Below are 20,708 nucleotides of genomic sequence, written 5' to 3'. Positions count from 1 at the left end.
CTATTAAATATACTATTCTTGTTTTTCAGATGAGAAAACTGAGGTTTAAAAAGATTACATCACTTGATCAAGGCCTTAAAACATGTAAATTATAGAAGCCAGAATTTGAACCTACTACCAAGTAAATTTCCCATCCTAATAACCTGTGAATAATTGTGGGCACCTAAGCCAGAACTTCGCATGAAGATGTTCTGAATGACTTGTGACATAGAGCACTACTCACCACGTGATCTATGAGAGATCTAGGAAGAAATACCCTTCTTCTACCTCTTCTTCTATCTCTTCCACCCCTTCCTCCTCTTCCTCCTCTTCTTCTTCTCCCTATTATGAGAATAGTTTCATACTTAGGGAGATCTGGATTGTTTCAGAGAAAAACAAACATGGTGGATGCACAAACACTATTTGGCATGACGGAATACAATGTGCTTCATTTAGTGATCCTACATGCTCTACCTTTTAAAAACAGGCCACAGACAACTTGTTAGCTATACTGAAGAAAGGATTTACTTGAAAACTATACTTTATTACTCTTAAGTCATCAGTAAATCATTAAAAGTTAACATACATTCACAAAAGTATTTTTGATATATTAACAAGTCAATCACTAAGTACTTATTGCATTATATATATTTTTTTAAGTTAGTCTTTAAAAGAAACCCCATTTTACTCAACAGAAAAGCAGACAGTTGGATAAGTTGTAATAGTAAGTTTAAACTTCAATCTAATAACTTAAAACCTAGTGTGTTTCACCATTTCAAAAGTAAGAAACCAAAAGACTTCTGTTCGCAGTAACTTAAAGCCTAAATCAATGGGGTATGGTGACATGCAACTTTAATGCCAGCACTTAGGAGACAGGTGGATCTTGATGAGTTCGAGGCCAGCCTGGTAAGCATACTGAGTTCCAGGGATATAGTGTGAGACCATGTCCCAAACAAACAAACAAACCTAGAGAATCTGAACAGAAGCAAAGAAAAGAATATGTGTTCTCTTTGGTGTAGGGAGGGGGCTTTCATTTAAATACAAATGCACAAATTCTGGTCCCAGATTTAGAAGCCTCATTTTTGAATGACAATAGAATCCTGAATAAAAAAGAAATGCACATAAAATAAATTTAAGCCACGTTATTAAACGTGTTCACAGATAGTTATGATTATTTAGAGAAAGAGAATTGTAAAACAAGAAGAAATGAATGGAGTAACTGTAGAAAAGTCACGGCCTGGGTCCAACATGTTTTATGAAGTTAAGTCTATCATTGGGTTTTCCTTGGTGGGGGGAGGTTGTTGAAAAAAAAGAGTTTAGGTTATTTTTCATAATGTAATTCAATTCTACTAAAAGGTCATTCTCCCAATAGAAGTATGGATTTCCATGATCAACACGGAGAACTAATATAAAGAAAGCAAATAGTAACAACTGAATGTCAACACCTACTAACCAATGCATCTATAAGACTTCTTGCTGGACAGTGGTGGCGCACACCTTTAATCCCAGCACTCGGGAGGCAGAGGCAGGCGGATCTCTGTGAGTTCGAGGCCAGCCTGGTCTACAAGAGCTAGTTCCAGGACAGGAACCAAATGCTACGGAGAAACCCTGTCTCGAAAAATAAAAAAAAAAAAAAAAAAAAGACTTTTCTCCCCGGGTTCAAAATCCACGCATTTACCTTTTCCCTCCTGAAATGGACCATATCTGCAAGGACTAGAAGGTAGTAAGTTAAATTGGGAAGCAATCAAAACTGGAGTTTGGTACCAACTCCCAATGGCCTATGTGCTAAGACTCCGGGTGGCACAAGCACATCTCAGGGTTGTCAACACATGCATCCCACTCCAGCCCCACTGCCCGTAAGTGACCTACTTCTTGTGAATTCAGATCAATGTAAACACACTGTTATATTTGCTACTCAACTGCTACAAAATCAAACACAGCCTGACACTTGAATCTGATATACGTTTGCAAATCTTGAAAATACGTAGATTAAAAAAAATTCTAATTTACTTAATGACTATTATTCTAACACCGTCTTACTCTTTGCAGCAGTAAATTCCGGAAATAGGGCCTCTGAAAACTGCAGTGCTGTGTGGTCCTAGAAACACACCGCACTTCCCATGCCTTAGAAGAACAGCACATATACAGCCACTGGGTGGACACAAGAGGAAGAAGTAGGAGACAGCTTCTGGCAGCAAATTCAGTCCTTCTCAGTTTTTAAATACCAGCATTAAACTAAGCGAACACACCATGACAGACATGCTCTCTCAGGAAGACATAAAACGACTGGAGCACCTCAGACCAACCAAGAATAAAAAGCTCGCTCTTGTTGGTAAGACACAAAATTGGATTTATTTAGAAGTAAATTCTTTATTATGAAAAGTCAAGTTGCAGAAAAATAAACAAGCAAAGAAACTCTCTAAGTGAATCTAAGAACATCTCTAAGTGAATTTCTCAACTATAGTTTTTCCAAAGTTATATGATCATAAACATCCGAGAGCTACTTGCCATTTGGGCCAGCTCCTCTAAAATCAGAAATCCATAACAATGAAGCTATATCTGGGCTTTAAAAGAACTATACTCTAGGCTTTTATATAATACGCACTGAGTTGGTCACAGATATAACATTCCAGTTTAATTGCATATTAACCATATATCAACTAGATGTATATTATTCAACCTTTTGATGGTGGCCAGTGGTTTATGTCAGTAGCATATAGTTAATAGTCACTTTTGTTTCCAAAATATATTTGTATAAATGAAGTTTCTACACTTCAAAGCCAAATTCACAGAGAAAACGCCTTCTAAATCTTACTGCTGTAAGCTTGTTTTCCTGAGCTGTTATTACAGGTAATAAGAGATTTCATTCCACAGCTCCTATAATAACACAGTATAAGTTTTGCACTCATTTTTTTTCTTTAAATTCTTGTGATGGCAAAACCATTTTTCTCAAATCTGATTGGTTGTGCCTGTCTACAAGAGTGCTTAAATGTGATCCTGCTATCAAGCTTCTTGACAAGGAGGGATCTTTTTATGTCAAGTCTTTTGGATACTGAACATGACACCTTCTTGAAGAATTTTTGTTTTATTATTAAGAAATAAATGTGTCTTGCTTCTTGGCTTTCTCTGGCTTCAGCAGTTTGTAGTCATTTCCACCATAGACTAGTAAGAACATATTTCAAAGACAGGTTAACAAAGTTCAAGTTTACTTTTTATATAGTGCAGCTTCTCAGTGGCATTGGGTGAGTATCAAACATTATCAACATACTATATAGTGCCAAATAATGACCTGATTTATTTGGATGCTTGTTAACTTTCCTACTGTATTCCATGATGTTTCTAAGTTACTTTTGTAAACTAAGCTTTTGATAAAAGTTTAAACTCCTTAGTTTATTTGGTGTTTGTTTCTCTTATAGGTTTTCTTCCTTTAACACTGTACCTTTGTGCATTTTCCCACAAAGAAGTTTTGCCAACAATGCACTAAAAGTATCTCAAAATACGATGCCTATCTCATTTTCTTTCTGATTTAGCTCTCATCCTAATCTAAAAGCACCGAAGATTAAGCTCGATTTTGAGGATCCTCTAATAAGGGTATGGTTGAATAAAATTATTAACATGCCATGGTTGCCCTAGAGGTGACTCTTTGCTATTCATTTAATTTATTTTCTCTGCTTCCAAACTTGAGTTTCTTCTCATGAAAAAAATCCTTATTTTTTTCCAAAAGGCTTATGAAAATTTTGGTGAGAACATGTTGCTGCTTCAGTGCAGAAATCCAGCCTCTCTTCCAAAGCCATGTCACTTGGTGAGTACCCCACTGCCTTTTCTATTATCTAGTATTTCAAACTATAAGGTTATTAAGTGTTCTTGTAAAGACAAAACCTCACTTAAATATGTAAGATGATGTGGAAGACATGGAAATTTGCAGTCACTGTACTTCAAAGTAACCACAGAGAATTTTTTCAAGTCAAAAATAAGGGTCAATTATTACTTAGTTATGTTCTTTTAGAGGTAGAAGGGACATTAAAAGTACCAACCTAATTTGATAGGTTAGAAAAAAAGAAAATAAGTGACATTGTATGCACACAAAAGAAAATGAGGCATCTCCCTGAGTGTACAAAATCTAGAGTCACTGTGACTCTCCAATAAAGATGAAATGGGTAATTAAATGAGATGAACACCCAAAGCTTCCCAAAAGCCACGATCCGCAGCCTCAGAGACATTTAGAAAGGAGCTCCTCTACTTCCTTGAGACTGCAGCCTACACTGAACACACTTGCTTCAGCAGTCGCTTTCTAAGGAAAAGATAAAATGCATGTTTCTGTCTCTTTATGCGTATTTTTTCCTGACAAGCCCTTGAACAAATGTGCATTCATAAAGGTCAAGTCATAACAATAATAACACTGTGAAATTCTACAATTTATTTAATCAGAATGTTAATATTTATATATACATATGTTGTATATATATGTGTGTATATATGTATAAGTGTGTATGTATGTGTGTATATAAATACTGAGGATACAATATCTTAGAAAACTTCCAAGTCCTAATTTTTGAAGTACACATCCGTTGAAACCAAGAGTATGTACAATGAATGTGGTTGGATCTCACCCCATCCTTCTAAACCAACTTGGAAGGGAAACACTCAGAATCATAAATACTATGGTTTTTCAGGTTTTAAACTCTGTTAAGTCTCCCCTCATTCCTCTCCTTGTCCCCTTCTCCCCTTCTCCCCTTCTCCCCTTCTCCCCCTGCGTTCCCCCACACACCCATCTTTTTTTCTTTATCTGACTTTGGTAATTAATATACACTAGTTAACATAAAACTATGGTAGAATCCCTTTATACTTCTGAACTCTCCTTGGTAGACAAGTAAGGAAGCTAGTCCCTAACTGCAGAATGCCCATAAGCTAGTCACTAACTAACTGTAGAGAACCCAAAGCATAATCATTTTGCTGTCCCAAAATAATATTCCGTTTCATATTCTAGGTACCAAATGTAAAAATGGTGATTCTCCTGTTTCTGCTGGGTCTGCTTGGTAACTCTGCTGCCATGCCTGTGAGTGTTTCCTTTTATGCTGGACATTTTCTTTGTGATCTGTTGTTGCACCGCTCTGGGCAGCTGGCAGCTTATTTCAGCTAAGGCTCTGCATTTCTCCCTCAGTTCCAGATGCCAATACCCCGAATGCCTGGATTTAGCAGTAAAAGTGAAGAGGTATGTATTACACTCTGTGCTTGGGGAGACATGTGCCAGAGCCCTAAGGAGATTATTGGTACTTGGTTTAGAATATAACATTTCTTATGAAGAGGTAAAAGGAGGGAAAACTCAAAGTCTTGCATTCAAATCAAAGCAAAATTATTCTCCCCTATAAGTCTACTTATGAGCTTCAGTGTCCATTTAGGTTAAATTTTAGCTGTTAGCTTTGGAGTTCTTTTTGTTCACTTGTAAAGAGCCATTTGTACCGGGGAGTGTTACAAAGTAAATACCTGCAACACAATTCAAACTAGCTGTCATCAGTCAAACGCCATGCACAGAAGGAACAGGAATTTTTGCATGTTTGCTTTCTTGGGTTTTTATTTTATTTTGTTTTTGAGACAGAGTCTCTCTATTATAAAGCCTTGGCTGCCAGAGAACTCACTATGTAGACCAGGAGGGCCTCTAACTCACGTAGATCCACCCACCTCTGAAAGGGCTGGCATTAGAGGTGTGTGCCACCACACCCAACCCAACAGGTATCTTGTTCTCAAATCCTGAATTCCAAATAAACAGAATGCTCAAAATCTTCAAAGTAACTTATGTTTATTTTCTGCTATTCTATGTTGATCTTCAAAGTAAATTTTGGGGTTTTTATCTGTTACACTATATATTGATTCAACATGAAGTTTGACTTCAAATTCAGAAATTCAGGGGCTAGGGATGGCTCTGCTGGTAAAGAGCTTGTGGAGCAAGCATGAAAACCTTAGTTTGATCCCTAGGAACCCCATAAAAAGCTGAGTTTGGTGACACTCACTTGTGATCCCAGCACTGGGAAAGGGAAACAGGAGGATTCCTGGAGCTCACTGGCTGGCCAGTCTACCCAAACCAGAAAGTCCCAGATAGCAATGAAGCTCTGTCTCTAAACAAAACACTGATAGCTCCTAAGGAACATTAGATGAGATGCTGGCTTCCATATGCACACAGATGTACACATATACAAAATTGTACATAAGGCATAGGAGAGATGGCTCAGTGGTTAAGAGCACTGATGTCGTTCCAGAGAATAGGGACTGGATTTCCATCACCCGCATTAATTGTCTGTAACCTATAACAGGGTCAGGGAATCACCCCCTCTTCTGGTTTCTGTGGGCACCAGATTCCTATGATGCACAGACATATATGCAGGCAAACAACCTTATATATTAAATATTGAAATTTTTGAAAGAGCTATGCACAAGCAAAAAAATTATATACTCTAGAATTTTTAATAAATATAAGTTTTAAACTCATAGAATTCGCAAAAGAGATTGATTATTGCACCTTCAGATTCTAAACTTCTATCTTAAGCTTTGTGAACTAATTGAATAAAAGTTTTTCATTTTGTGCTATATTAATGGATTCCTTTAATTTCAGATGATGCGATACAGTCAATTCAACTTTATGAATGGCCCACATGTAAGTTTTCTTTATATTATTTCTGAGACTTTCATGTTTATATCCAGAATCTGTGTTGCTTATCTTAGCTTGAGTGCTGACTACCATCCATGTGTCTTAGTTACAAGATAACCATTACAACAAATCATTTCACTTGTTCCCTAGTGACAAATATCGTCCTTATTCATTTTATTGTGTTTTTTTATAAATGAGCATCATCTTTATGTTTCTTAGAACACTTGGTTCTGACTCATGTTTACAGGAGCTATTTTCACAAGTCATGACAACAAAAGCAGTATAGTAAATACTATTAGAAGAAAGAATTCTATTTGTGTTCTCTAAAACAATACTAAAACTGTGAATTCTTTTATTTTGTTGGAGTAAACATGGGTTATTCTTGTGGTGGTGGTGGTGGTGGTGGTGGTGGTGGTGGTGTATACTAATTTGTTTGTTTGTTTTGTTTTTTGAGACAGGGTTTCTCTTTGTAGCCCCAACTGTCCTGGAGTTCAGAGATCCACCTGCCTCTGCCTCCTGAATGCTAAGATTAAAGGCGTGTACCACCATCACCTGACTTGTGTGCTAAATTTCAGAACAAACTAAACCATGAGGTCAGCTGATCTCTGACAAAACTGTGTGACTGCCCAAAATCACAAATCACTTTGTACTTTTGTGGCATTATTACAGACTTCATTAACTTTGTCTAAATCCTTTCCATTCAGTAGTCATCTTGTAAAGTCTCTACCTAAAGTAATCATAATCAAAGTTCTCCTAAACCTCTGGTTCTTACTGTTTCAGTGTCTATGAGTTGACATTTTCGCTAATGTAAAAACCTGATCTGTTTCAAGGGTTTTGTGTATTTGGTGTTTGGTTGGTTCGAGAGTGTTATTTGAGTTTTGTTTTTATTTTCCTTTCTCTCTCTATCTGGCTTTATATATAGCAAGTCACATGGGTTTTGAATTTGACATAATTTCCCATAAAAATCTGTGAACTAAGAAAAACAAAAATTCTCAAGCTTGAAGTAGTGGTACATCCAAAAAACTCTCTACACTCCGGATTTCAGAGTCAGAAAGATTGCTCTTTCTGTATGTATGAGTGTACACAATATGTGTGCATGTGTATGAAGGTCAGAGAACAACTTAGGGCATCAGTTTCCGCCCTCCACCTTTCTGGAGACAGTGTCTCTCTTTGTTGTTTGTACTGCATATACCAGACTAGAAGCCCATGAGCTTCCAGGGATTCTATTGTCTCCATCTCCCATCTTACCATAAGAACACTAGGGTTACAGATCATGCTATTGCATCCAACTTTGCATGCATGGTTTCGAGTGATCCAAACTCAGGTTCCCACGTTCGTGTGCTAAGCACTTTGCCCACAAAACTATCCTCCAGCTCATCGAGCTCTTAAACTGAAATTTCTTAAATCTCATTTTGATTAGTTTGACGGGCTTTCTAGAAAACTGAAGAGTCCTTCAGTAACACAAAATATAATGAAGTTTTCACTAAAGCCCTTAGAATCAAATTCCATTGGAAGCGTTTAGGCTTCTTGACTTGGTTTTGGAAGCTTACATTTAGAAGGTGAGAAGAATCTGGACCTCAGCCCTCATTTGATGGCACTGCTTTTGCTTCTCTTTCAGATGATGCCTATGGGCCCATATGGGAATGGTATGCCAATCCCTCCACACATGCCCCCGCCGTACCCTCCATACCACATGCCCATGTGGCCTCAGCCACCCAATGGATGGAATCAACCCCCAATGCCCAATTTCCCAAGCAATACTGATCAAACCCAGGAGACTGCCAAGCCCAACCAGACCAATCCACAAGAGCCACAACCACAAAGGCAGCCTCCAAAGGAGCCACCAAATGAAGCAGCACGGGCCAAAGAGGAAGCCCAGGTGAGACTCGACTAGAAAACTTCCACATCAGAGGCTTACAATGCCTTTAAAAAGATTTAGAGGGCCATACCTTTCCAGCATCCATGCTCCCTCCAAAATTCACTACAACTATTACTGTGTAATTTTGACATTTATCAGAAGTTTCCTGGCAGGTCGATTCCAATCTTATTTAGTTCAAAATAACATAAATATTGTTGCCATAAATATCCTTCTAAAACACAGAATCAAGCTGTGAGTTGTGGAACATGCCTACGATTCTAGAAATATGAAGGTGAGGTGGAATCATGACTAGAAGGCCACCTTGGCTATGTGGTGAAAAAAATCTTTAAAAATAAAAAAATAAATAAAATGTAATACAGAGTCAGAAAAAAAATACCAAGCTCTACCCCAGCCTCCATTAGTCACACAATGTTGAGGAAGTCTCCTAGCCTTTCTAGACATGTTTCCCCATGAATAAATCAAGTGGCTTCTAAAGCATTTCCAGACCTATGCTTTGATGATATGTAATATTCTTCTGTGCTTTCTGTCTGCCAGATGAGTCAAGTGTAGCCATAATATAAGGCAAGAAGATATACACATGGTTTCTCCAGAGATCCTGCTATTATCAAACTTCAGAAATCATGGCTTTGGTTCTTTATTATCACGAACAGTTTTATATATATAAGGAATGCAGAAGTGAAAAAACAGACTCCTAGGTTCAGTCACACCTCTGCCATTCAGGGCCACTAACTTCCCTGAACCTCAGTGCAGCTTCTCAATGACAGTAACAACAGTGCATGGTCATGTGAGGCCTAAAGGAGTTCCATAATCTACTGTTGCTGGAATATGATGTTTAATCATACTGATCACTACCATCATCTACACCCAAAATATGTAGCGGGAGGAGGGATCGAGTGAGGTAGGAGAAAAAGAGACAGTGGGAAAGAAAGAGACAACTAATGCAAACAAAAATATAAGCGCTCTCTGGGTTTCAAATAATTATTATCATTTCTTTCATTTCTCATTTTCGATCTCACTACCAAGTAACTCTAACTTGTCTTTCTTTCTAGCCATTCCCACCATTTGGCAATGGGCTTTACCCCTATCAACAACCACCATGGCCAATTCCACAGGTAAGAATTTTCTATGTATTGCAAATTAAATATAATGTTAGCATGTGACACATAAGACTAATACAAATTCATATACTATAGTATACCAGTAATAAAATCAAGTTAGTAATTATTCAGAAAAATTATTTTAAAAATTAAGTAAAAATTTTTTATCAGACCAGTTGGCAACATGAGCAGGGCCTAATCACTACTACTAATAACACAAATTTTTTAAAATAAATTTTTTTTATTTATTTCACACCCTGGCCACAGTTTCCCCTCCCTCCTCTCCTCCCCCTGTGTCCTCCCATCTATTCCTCTATTTTTATTCAGAAAACGCAGTCTTCCCATGGATCTAATAACATAAGTTAACAAATTAATTTTTAACGGTTGTGCTATAATCCTGTCACATAAGAAATAATAATGTCTTCAATGAAATCATAATTTAATATCATAGCAAACCTGACACAAGAGTTTAAAACTAAGAAACAAGCCATGACTACATTATAATCTCTCCATCACATCTTTTCCCTAACAACAGATATGTTTTTATAAAGAATTTTACAAAGTAATTCTCAAAGAGTTCTTAAAGTTTAAAATTAATCATTTAATTGTGTGTTTGTGTAGGCGTGCACATGTGGGGGGATGTATATGTCTGCGTATTATGTTGCTTGCCAGCCTGTCTAACCAAAGACATGAACTCCAAATTCTGTAAGACTCACTACCTCTAAAATAAGGTAGAGAGTGGTTGAGGAAGACAGTTAGATTTGGCTCTGCCCTCCACCCCTAGAATTATAGATGCACACCACCACACCCATCTTTTTTCGGGGGGGAGGGGAGCTGAGAATCTGAACTTGGATCCTCAGGTTTGCATGGAAAGCATTTTACCAATTGAGCCATCTCTTCAGGCCCTTATAATGGCACTTCTACACATACATATTCTTGTCTCTTATTTCTTCTCCTCACCCACTTTCTCTTCTTGGCTCCTCTGTCAACGATCCCCTTCCTTCCCTTCCTCGCTCCCGAGTTCCTGTTTTTGCTTTCATAACAGGCACTTTTCCTTACTCTCTCTTCCTCCCTCCCTCTCACTTCCCGTAAGATCTCTTCATCCCCTCTCATGGTCCTCTACTTTACTGAGCTGCACAAACACACATAAGCATACTATACACAAACAACCCAGAGTCCACAATTACCAGAAAATGTGGAATTTTTCTTTTTAAATATGCCTTACTTTGTTTAACATAATGATCTCTAGTTACATACATTTCCTGAAAATGTCATTATTTCACTTTTCTTTATGACTGATTGAAATTCCTGTGTAAATGTGCATTTTCTTTACCCATTCATCTGTTAATGGCTATTTAGACAGGTTCCCTTGTTAGTCATTGTGAATAATGCAGCCTACAAACACAGATGTTCAAGCATCACTGTGGTATGGCATCACTGACCTAAGAGACCTTGACGTGGAAGTCCAGAAATGGTACAGCTGGGTCAAACAGACAGTTCTATTTTTAGTTCTTCTAAAAATAGTCTTTAGTGACTTCCACAGCAACATCCACAGTGACTGAGTCATGACATCACCACTGCACTTCCCAGGATTCCTCTTTCCACGTGTCCACGACAGCATTTCTTAGCATTTGTTTGTTGGAATGATGACCATTCAGACTGTGTTGAGAAAGAATCTAAAATTAGTTTTAATTTGCAATTCTCTGATAGTTAAAAGTGTTCAATACTTTCTCAAATGTTTATTGACCATTGTATTTCTTCTTTTGAAAACTGCCTCTCCACTTCACTTGGCCTTTCACTATTTCTTTTAGGGTTCAGTTTTAGCAGTTTTCTCTATAGTCTAGCACAGTTAGCAACAATCCCTTCCCGTACTGTAAACTGTTTCTTCACCCTGGTGATTGTATCCTTTGTAGAAACTCGTTAATGTTCTCTAACCCTCTTATTTTTCAATTCCTGGGATTCTTTATTGTGCTAATGAAGTCTATGAGAAAGTCCTTACATATGCCTACATCTTCAAGTGTTTTATCTGTGTTTTCCTTTATTAGCTTCAAAGATACAGGTCTTATATTTAAGCTCTTGACTCATTTTGAGTTGGTTTTGGTGTAAGGTGAGAGATATGGATTTAGTTTAAATCTTTTATAGGTGAATATTCAGCTTTACTGACACCATTTGTTTAAAATGCTGACTTGCCCAATGTGTGTTTTTGACACCTTTGTGGAAAATTAAGTATTTGTAGCTGTGTGGGTTTATTTCTGGGTTTGTTTTTTTCTATTCCACTGGCATACATGTCTGTTTTTGTTCAAATGCCATACTAGCTTTGTTACTATAGCTCTGTACTATACAAAGACGCATCCAGTATCATGATTATCACCAGAATTTCTCTTTTTGTTTAGAATTCTTATAGTTATTTCAGTCCTTTGTTCTTTCATGAAATTTTAGAAGTTTTTCTATTTTTGCAAAAGATATAATTTTGATGTTAATTGAACTGGATATATAGATCATTTTTAATAATATGAGCATTTTTATAAATTTGAGTTTGATAATTCACATACATGGGAAGCCTTTACTTTTCATGTGTGAGCCTTCAAAATTAGTTAAGAAAATTAACTCTAAATGTAAACAAAGCATGGAAAATATCACTATTTAATCTCATATTGTTATGTGTTCTAATATGGATAACTGGAGTCTACTATCACTCAAATGTTAATCTCTCTCTCTTTCTAAGATAGTGAGGTACGGTGATTGATGGCTAAGACATGTGGGTATTTTTAGTAAGATAACCTAGGATCTTGTTGAAGTCTGACAAAAATAGTACTCTCTAATGGATCGTAAGTATCAATAGGTAGATAGTGAGTCTAAAGTCTCATGAGCACAACACTCACAGTATTAAACACCATTAGTAATGAACCAGTTTAACACAACTCCAGTCTTACAAAGGCTGAGGAGAGAGCTCAAGGGGTAAAATGTAAAGTGCTTGCTGTGTACGCATGAAGATTTGAGTTCAGATCCCCAGAACCCTCACTGGAAAAAAGTGGTATGCATAACCCCAGTCATGGGAAGAGGAGAAAGGAGAATCCCAGGGCTTGCTGACTCAGCTACTCCATCCAACCAGCAAGCTCCAGGTTCAATGAGAGATCCTATCTCAAAAAATAAAGTGAAGGAGGAAAGACAAAGATATCTAACATTAACCTCTAGCCTCCACATACATGTACACATGCACACGTGAAAACAAACACATGTACATACACACATACATATCTCTAGTCAAGCTTAGTAGAGCACATCTGTAATCCCAGTACTCAAAAGGCTGAGGCAGGAAGACTGCCATGAACTCAAGGTCAACCCAGCTACATAGTGCATGTATATAAAGCAATGTATGTGCTATAAAGCAAGACCCTGTCTTAAAAATTTAAAAAAAAAGGAAAAGAAGAAAGGAAAGCAAAATGATTTCTTCCTATGTTCATTGTGCTTTTCATCTTTCAGAGGGGACCACCACCAGCATTTGGACGTCCAAAATTCAGCAATGAAGAAGGAGTAAGTAGGAATGACGCTATTACCTCAGTTAGGATTTACAGTATATCAGCTGTTATCATTTATTCTGATGTTACAAGAACTTAAAAATCTATCATAAAAAAATTCTCTAACTCAAATTCCTAAAAAAAATTTAAGTGGAATAAAAATCAAGGCAATAATCTAAATAAGCTTGATACATCATTGGGCATAGCAATGCATGCCTATTGTCTCAGCACAGGAGACAGATACACAGCCTTGCTTCTAAACCCAGCACCATGTCCATGGGGCAGTACTTCCTCTACATGTATTGAAAGTTTGCTTATATATTGGCTGTGAAAACTATTGGCCTCTTTGCAAAGTTGATAGCAAACTCTAGACAGTAGCATACACAGAAAGAAATTAAGATCATCTTAAAATATTCCCTTCACCGGAAACTGCATTATCACCTAAATATCTCATTGTACAAATACTGAAATCCAGAGAAAATAAATTACTATTCAATTTTTCCTCTTCAGTTACAGGATAAACTGGACTAAACCTAAGTCTTATATCTTTTTTAGTATACTCCAAGAAAGTAATCAAATATACCCAACCAATTCTTAGTATGTCATCAAATAAACTACTTTAGAGGTTGTTAGTCTACCCCTGGACTTCCCTTACTCTTTTCCCCTATATATGTGATATGCATCCAGTAAAAGCAGAAACCAATACCTTTTTTGGAGGAGAACGGAATAAGGTGTTATTAAAATAATGACAATGAAATTATTATTTCAATGATAGCACAGAATGCTTTTTTAACTCACTATAAAATACCCAGATGGGAGTGATGCAGTTCATTGTATACATCTTCACCTAGAAACTAGAACTTCAGAGTTTCATATACAACATTAGCAAGTGAAACAGAGTAATACAAGCATTAACACAGGCACTAAATCTGTATTCTATCTTTTGGGTACACTGTTCAACTTCCTGTGTGTTACTAGAAATATTTTCTCACCTATATATTTCATCATCCCATCCCAAAAATAGAATAAAACTATTTTCCTCTCTATCCTATTTGTTTTCAAAGAAAAACTAGGGCTGGGAATATAGTTCAGTAGTAGAATACTTAATTAGCATGCCTAAGGTCTTTGATTTAATCACCAGTACAGGAGGGAAACTAAAGAACCTAAATGATACACAAATGACTTTAAAAAAAAATTATACAGGCTATTCACTTAATTGAAAATTATTAAGCATTCCCCACTGTTATAGAAACTAGAATATCAAAAACAGTATTTTTACTCAAAAACTTTACATAGCAAAATCAAATGGGAGGACTCCAGAAAAATAAACAACTAAAATTCACTGTAAAGATGATTACAGCAGAAGGCTGTATTGCTGCAGACATCCAGCAGCAAATCCTAAGCCTGGCTCTGCTAAGGGAAGTCAGGGCACAACTGTGGCACTCCAGCTGAGTCTTAAAGGATAAGTCAAGTATGTTGGGGAGGATAAGTGCATAGGAGAGAAGAGGTTAGATAAGAAGAAGTCATGTGCAAGGCCTCAGAGAAATAACAGTAGATAGGGGCTGGAGAGATGGCTCAGTGGTTAAGAGCACTGCCTGCTCTTCCAAAGGTCCTGAGTTCAATTCCCGGCAACCACATGGTGGCTCACAACCATCTGTAATGAGGTCTGGTGCCCTCTTCTGGCCTGCAGGGATACACACAGATAGAATATTGTATACATACATAATAAATAAATAAATATATATTTTAAAAAAAAGAAATAACAGTAGATATAATTTGCAACCACATCAAGTTTAAGGAAGAGAAAATAAGGTTAAATGTCATGGTCATAGCTCAGATGATTGTAAAAATTTTAACATTTTTATTATAATCGCAGCATTTATTAGATGCAAAATTCCAGATATGAAGACATATATAATATATACATATATTATCTTTTGACTTTCATGAAAAGTTGTTTAGTTTCTACTATTCTATTATTATCTTCATATTACAAATGGACAAAGAGAACTTAGTCAATCATCACATCACAGAAAGTGATAAAAAGAGACTATGATCCACATCTGTCTGTCAATAAGACATACTGCGTTCCTTGTTATGCTAAAGGATTTAGAGTTTATCCTTTAAGATAAAGGCAACTTTAAACAAATATTTAAAAAGGAAAATGTTGTAATTCTCCAAAACTCATCCCTAGTTTCTCCTACTCCAGAGGGGTGAATATGATGCACACAGTAGCGAGTAAGAAAGCTACAATATTTGAGGAGTAATGGGCACAAAGGGAGACAGGACAAGGATGAAAGTTTAGATACAATGTTTGGACTTGGTAATCATTGTCTGGGGAAATAAAAGAAAAAGAAGAATCTGGGAGAACTGGGTTGGGCATAGAAAACATTCCTTAGATGTGCAATATTGGAGAATGGCCTCAGTGGGGAGATGAACTAGTTATGAGTGTGTTCATTTGGAAGAGTCTGAAGCCTTAAAAACCTGTGGGACAGGCTTTTCCTTTGTGAGGTAAAAGCATGTATCCATATTCAAAGTTCTGGCATGTAACCGATTCCTCGACAACATAGATGTGTAAAACAAGAACATGGACATGAGGATGAGAAGGATGGAATCAAAAAGAAAAACTGCCAATCATTATGTCCCACCTGGAATCCTAGTACTCTGAAGGCCAAAACAGGGGGATGATCACAAGTTTAGGGCTAGATTGATCTACATAGCAAGTTACAGGCCAGCCAGGGTTATATGATAAACCTCTGCCTCAAAACAAATAACTAGATACAATTTTAAGAATTATAAATGTTAACCTGGACATGGTAGCTCATGTGTGTAACAGCATTCAGGAGGTTCAATTTCTAAAACTCAAGGCCTGAGTGAAGAGTAAGACAGTGAGATCCTACGTCAAAAATGGGTTTTAATCCTAAGGTTCAGGATCTGGGCCTAATGGCTAGAGAGAATATTCAGCACCCAGAGAATAGAATGGAAGCTTCAAACTTCTAGAAAGAAAGTGTAGGTTGTAGTGTTACGAGAAGCCAGCATAGGAGGCTTCCCTGTTGCACTAAGCAATTAAAATCAACACTACAGGAGGAAACAAAAAATAATTCTCCTTCTTCTTTCTTACAGAACCCTTACTATGCATATTATGGGTATCACGGCTTTGGGGGTCGTCCTTATTATTCAGAAGAGATGTTTGAAGATTATGAAAAACCCAAAGAAAAAGATCCTCCTAAACCAGAGGACCCACCCCCAGACGATCCACCCCCAGAGGCCTCTACTAACTCAACTACGCCAGAGGCTAACTCCACTCAGTCAATTCCTGGAGAGACTCAAGGCGGAAATGAAACTAGCCCAACTGGGAACAGGGGACCTGGCCCAAATGCTGGGAACAACCCTACAGTTCAAAATGGCGTCTTCCCTCTCCCTAAAGTAAATGTTTCAGGCCAAGGAGCATCAAGAAACCAGATTCCGTGGAGACCAAATCAGCCAAACATTTATAAGAATTATCCCTATCCGAATGTGCGAAATTATCCTTCAGGAAGACAATGGCAAACCACTGGTCCCATGGAGCCCAAAAAGAACGGACCTGGGTATCAAAACCCACCAGTACAAAGGGGTCCTCAGTGGAATTCCTTTGCTTGGGAAGGTAAACAAACTACTCCTCCAGGAAATCCAATTTACCGCAAACCTTCCCCTCCTTCTTCAAGAGTCAATTATCCCAACTCTGCAGGAAATCCAGTAAATTTTGGAAGAAAATCTCCCAGGCCAAACAAACCCTTCGTGGGAACCAATCCGGCCCCAAATAAACCCTTTATGGGAACCAATCCGGCCTTAAATAAACCCTTCGTTGGAACCAATCCAGCCTCAAATAAACCCTTTCTGGGAACCAATCCGGCCCCAAATAAATCCTTCATGGGAACCAATCACGCCTTAAATAAACCCTTCATGGGAACTAATGCAGCTTCAAATAAACCCTTCATGGGAACCAATCAAGTCTTAAATAAACCCTTTATGGGAAACAATCCAGCCCCAAATAAACCCTTTCTGGGAACCAATCAGGCCTCAAATAAACCCTTTCTGGGACCCAATCAGGCCCCAAATAAACCCTTCATGGAAACCAATCCGGCCCTAAATAAACCATCTATAGGAACCAATGCTGCCTCAAATAAACCTTTTGTGAGAACAAACATGGCCTCAAATAAACCGTTTGTGAGAAACAATGCTGCCTCAAATAAACACCCTGTGGGAACCAATGTGGCCTCAGTGGGTCCTAAACAGGTTACTGATAGTCACAATGTGAAAACCCAAAATCCAAAAGAAAAGTCACTAGGTCAAAAAGAAAGAACAGTCAGCCCTACAAAAGATACAGCTAACCCCTGGAGAAGCTCTCAACAATATGGAATTAACAAACCAAATTATAATTTGCCTCGCCCTGAAGGTAGCAGGGTCAGCCCAAATTTTAATTCTTTTGATCAACAAGAAAACTCCTACTTCCCAAGAGAAGATTCCAGAAGAGCGTCAAGTCCCAAAAGACAAATCCAAAACCAGAATCTTCCCAAAGGAATAGCTTTAGAGCCAAGAAGAACCCCATTTGAATCAGAAACTAAGAAACCGGAATTAAAGCAGAGTACACACCAACAGCCTGCATATCCTAAGAAAACCCCTTCTAAAAGAGAACATTTTCCTGTTGAGAGAAAAATCTGGAATCGGCAAGAAATCATTCCACCCTTAAAGGAAGATCGTGGGAGGCAGGAAGAAATTTTACCTTATCCTTCCTATGGCTCTAGAAGAAATATATTTTACCATGACTATAACAATCCTTATTATCCTAATGAAAACTCACCATACATTAGAAGTAATACATGGAATGAGAGGATTACCTCTCCCAGTACCCTGGGGCAACCAGAAAATCCACAGTACCCCATGAATTCTCTAGACCAGAAGGAGACAGAGCAGTATAATGAAGAGGATCCAATAGACCCAAATGAAGATGAACTTTTTCCAGGACAAAGTAAATGGGGTGATGATGAGCTCTTCAAGGGAAGACCAACAGTTGGGCAGTACGAAGGCAATAAATATGCCTCAACCCTACCAAAGGAATACCTTCCCTACTCCCTAGGGAATCCAACCAAGGAACTTTTTCCTTACAATGAATTCTATCCTTGGAGCCCACAAGAAAATTTCCCTATATATAATCCAGGTCCTACTATAGCACCACCTGTGGACCCCAGAAATTATTATATTGATAATGCCATAGGACAAGAAGAAAGCACGCTCTTTCCATCATGGACTTCCTGGGACCACGGGAATCAAGCACAGAAGCAGAAAGAAAATGAGCCGTATTTCAACGGAAATGGCTGGGGTCAGTCAACGAATCTACTACACAAATCTCATATACCAAGCCAAGAGAGGAACCATCCTTATTCCACAAACTCCCCTGCTGGACTTCCAAAGGATCCAGCATGGCTTGAAGGTGAGAATTTGAACTATGATTTACAAATTAGTAGCTTAAGTCCACCAGAGAGAGAACAGTTAGCTTTCCCAGATTTCGTTCCTCAAAGTTACCCATCAGGTCAAAATGAAGCACACTTATTTCATCAAAGTGAGAGAGGTTCCTGCTGTATTGGTGGATCCACGGGACACAAAGACAATGTGCTGGCTCTACAAGATTACACTTCATCCTATGGTCTTGCACCAAGGGAGAACAAAGAATCCAGTCCTGTGCATACAGAAAGTAGTTATACCAAGTATGCAAGATCTTATGTCTCCCCAACAAGCATCCTACCTAGTCAAAAAAACATCTCAGAGAATAAACTAACTGCAGAGAGTCCAAACCCAAGTCCTTTCGGAGATGGCGCACCTGCTCTGAGAGGGAACACACCATATGCTGGAAAGAACCAACTGGAAACAGGAAGTAAGGCCTTTCCTGAAGCCAGCTCTCCTCAGCCAAAAGACACACCCTGTCTTAAAAGTGACCTTGGAGGAGATCGGAGAGACGTTCTGAAACAATTTTTTGAAGGCAGCCAGCTCAGTGAAAGAACTGCTGAACTTACCCCTGAACAGCTCGTTATCGGTATCCCTGACAAAGGCTCTGGCCCAGACAGCAAACAAAGTGAAGTCCAAGGGAATGAGGGCGAGATGCAGCAGCAAAGACCACCTACCATCCTTAAGTTACCGTGCTTTAGCTCCAAATTAGCAAAGCTTCGCTCTTCAAGCACTGAACCTCCAACCAACAATGGAAAACAAAGTGGTGCTCTCTCGACACCTACTGAAAATCCTACCACATCAGTCGGGTTACCTACAAGAGAACAATTTAAAAGTATAAATGTAGATCCAGTGAATGCAGATGAACACACTATATTTGAAGCTTTTCAAGGAACCAGTCAAGAGGACCAAGGACAAGGCTGCTTACTGCTTCAGGCTTAGGGATCACTTCCACCGAGCATTCTTGGGGCATGAAAACAACTAGCAATCCTATGTCAATGATTCTGTAACTTTGTTCCCTAAGACTTGATTTTCTGGCCTTCATGATGATCCCTGATCTTTTACCCTCCCCACAGTAGAAATAGGGCCCAGGTAGAATTAGTGAGAGCGGGCCTTTGGGGCTGGCTGGATCCAGCACTGCAACAAATTAGTGCACACTGAAGAAAAAGCATGAAGGCCATGACCATTCCTTCCTTGGAACTTGGAAGCTATTTGTCTGATTGTCTGAGTTAATTTCCTCTTTCTAGATAATGTATCATCCATCTTCTCTCAAATTCCTTACAATGTTGTCTGGTTCTGCACATCTAGCAGACTGTAGAGTCTTCCATTTCATATAGAGGCCTGCAACCAGTGTAGTCCTGATGCACTGTATACTTTCCCCTTCGTGTTGTTTTTGTCCACTCTCTCTCCTAGTTAATATTACCTTTGGCATTTTTTTCTACTGTTCTTTAACTCATCTGCCTCCTCTTTTCTCCTTCAATCTTCTCTTTCTCCTTCCTTCTCAATAGAGCTTTCACTGTTTCCTCACCATTCTGCCTTCATCACTTCTCACATTCTGAGGTAGCTATCGTTGACCATCGTCAGTCTGTCTGTCCTATCTCCTAGTGTGTAACTTTGATCTTTTACCAATGAATCTTTCCTCTCTGACTCTTTTTCTCCTTAAGTTCCTCGTTTTTCCTGCTGTGTATGCCATCTGCATGCTTTCAGACTATGCATCACCTTCACTCTCTTTGGACCTACTCTGTAAGTTCTACTCTCTAGTCTCTTTCTCAGTCAAACCATCACTGTAGATAACATGCCTGAAGGAGCTACTTTCATTGTTAATTTTCTCCTGGTCTCTCAATGTAGACAGCCTGGTTAAAAGAGCCTATTCTAGGAGAACAGAAGATGGGCTAGTTACCAGATCATAGGGCTTAGGAAAGTGGAAAACGAAGAGAAGAAATTGTTACTTGGGGACTGAGTATCCAGGAAAAAAGAGACTAAGGCTTGCTATACCCTATCACCAATTCACAGCCTCAGGGAACTGAAGAGGCCCACCTGGGGAAAGACCAGCTTATGCAGATAAAATATGCAACTCTTAGCTTTCTTTACTAGTTCAGTATAAATTATTG

The 20,708-nt window shown here is 38.3% G+C and overlaps 1 protein-coding gene across 2 annotated transcripts; it reads left to right on the top strand.

Annotated features, from left to right (window-relative positions):
* The first annotated feature begins 3,727 nt into the window (after positions 1 to 3,727).
* On the top strand, positions 3,728 to 19,539 carry Enam (enamelin). Of its 2 annotated transcripts, XM_041671575.1 has the most exons (9): positions 3,728 to 3,781; positions 4,967 to 5,035; positions 5,141 to 5,191; positions 6,587 to 6,628; positions 8,241 to 8,501; positions 8,893 to 8,901; positions 9,551 to 9,613; positions 13,082 to 13,132; positions 16,240 to 19,539. In XM_041671575.1, the coding sequence occupies exons 1-9, from the start codon at positions 3,728 to 3,730 to the stop codon at positions 19,537 to 19,539; spliced, it is 3,900 nt and encodes a 1,299-aa protein (XP_041527509.1). The 2 variants fall into 2 exon arrangements, with proteins under 2 accessions (XP_041527509.1, XP_041527510.1); XM_041671576.1 differs by lacking the exons at positions 3,728 to 3,781; positions 4,967 to 5,035; positions 5,141 to 5,191 and having other exon boundaries at positions 16,240 to 16,879; positions 17,342 to 19,539.
* Positions 19,540 to 20,708: the final 1,169 nt, after the last annotated feature.

The sequence above is a fragment of the Microtus oregoni genome, unplaced genomic scaffold, assembly GCF_018167655.1.
Source record: "Microtus oregoni isolate MIOR12 unplaced genomic scaffold, Mior012 000021F_ref0000039, whole genome shotgun sequence".
Classification (NCBI taxonomy): Eukaryota; Metazoa; Chordata; class Mammalia; order Rodentia; family Cricetidae; genus Microtus; species Microtus oregoni.
This window is presented reverse-complemented; position numbering and strand designations above follow the sequence as displayed.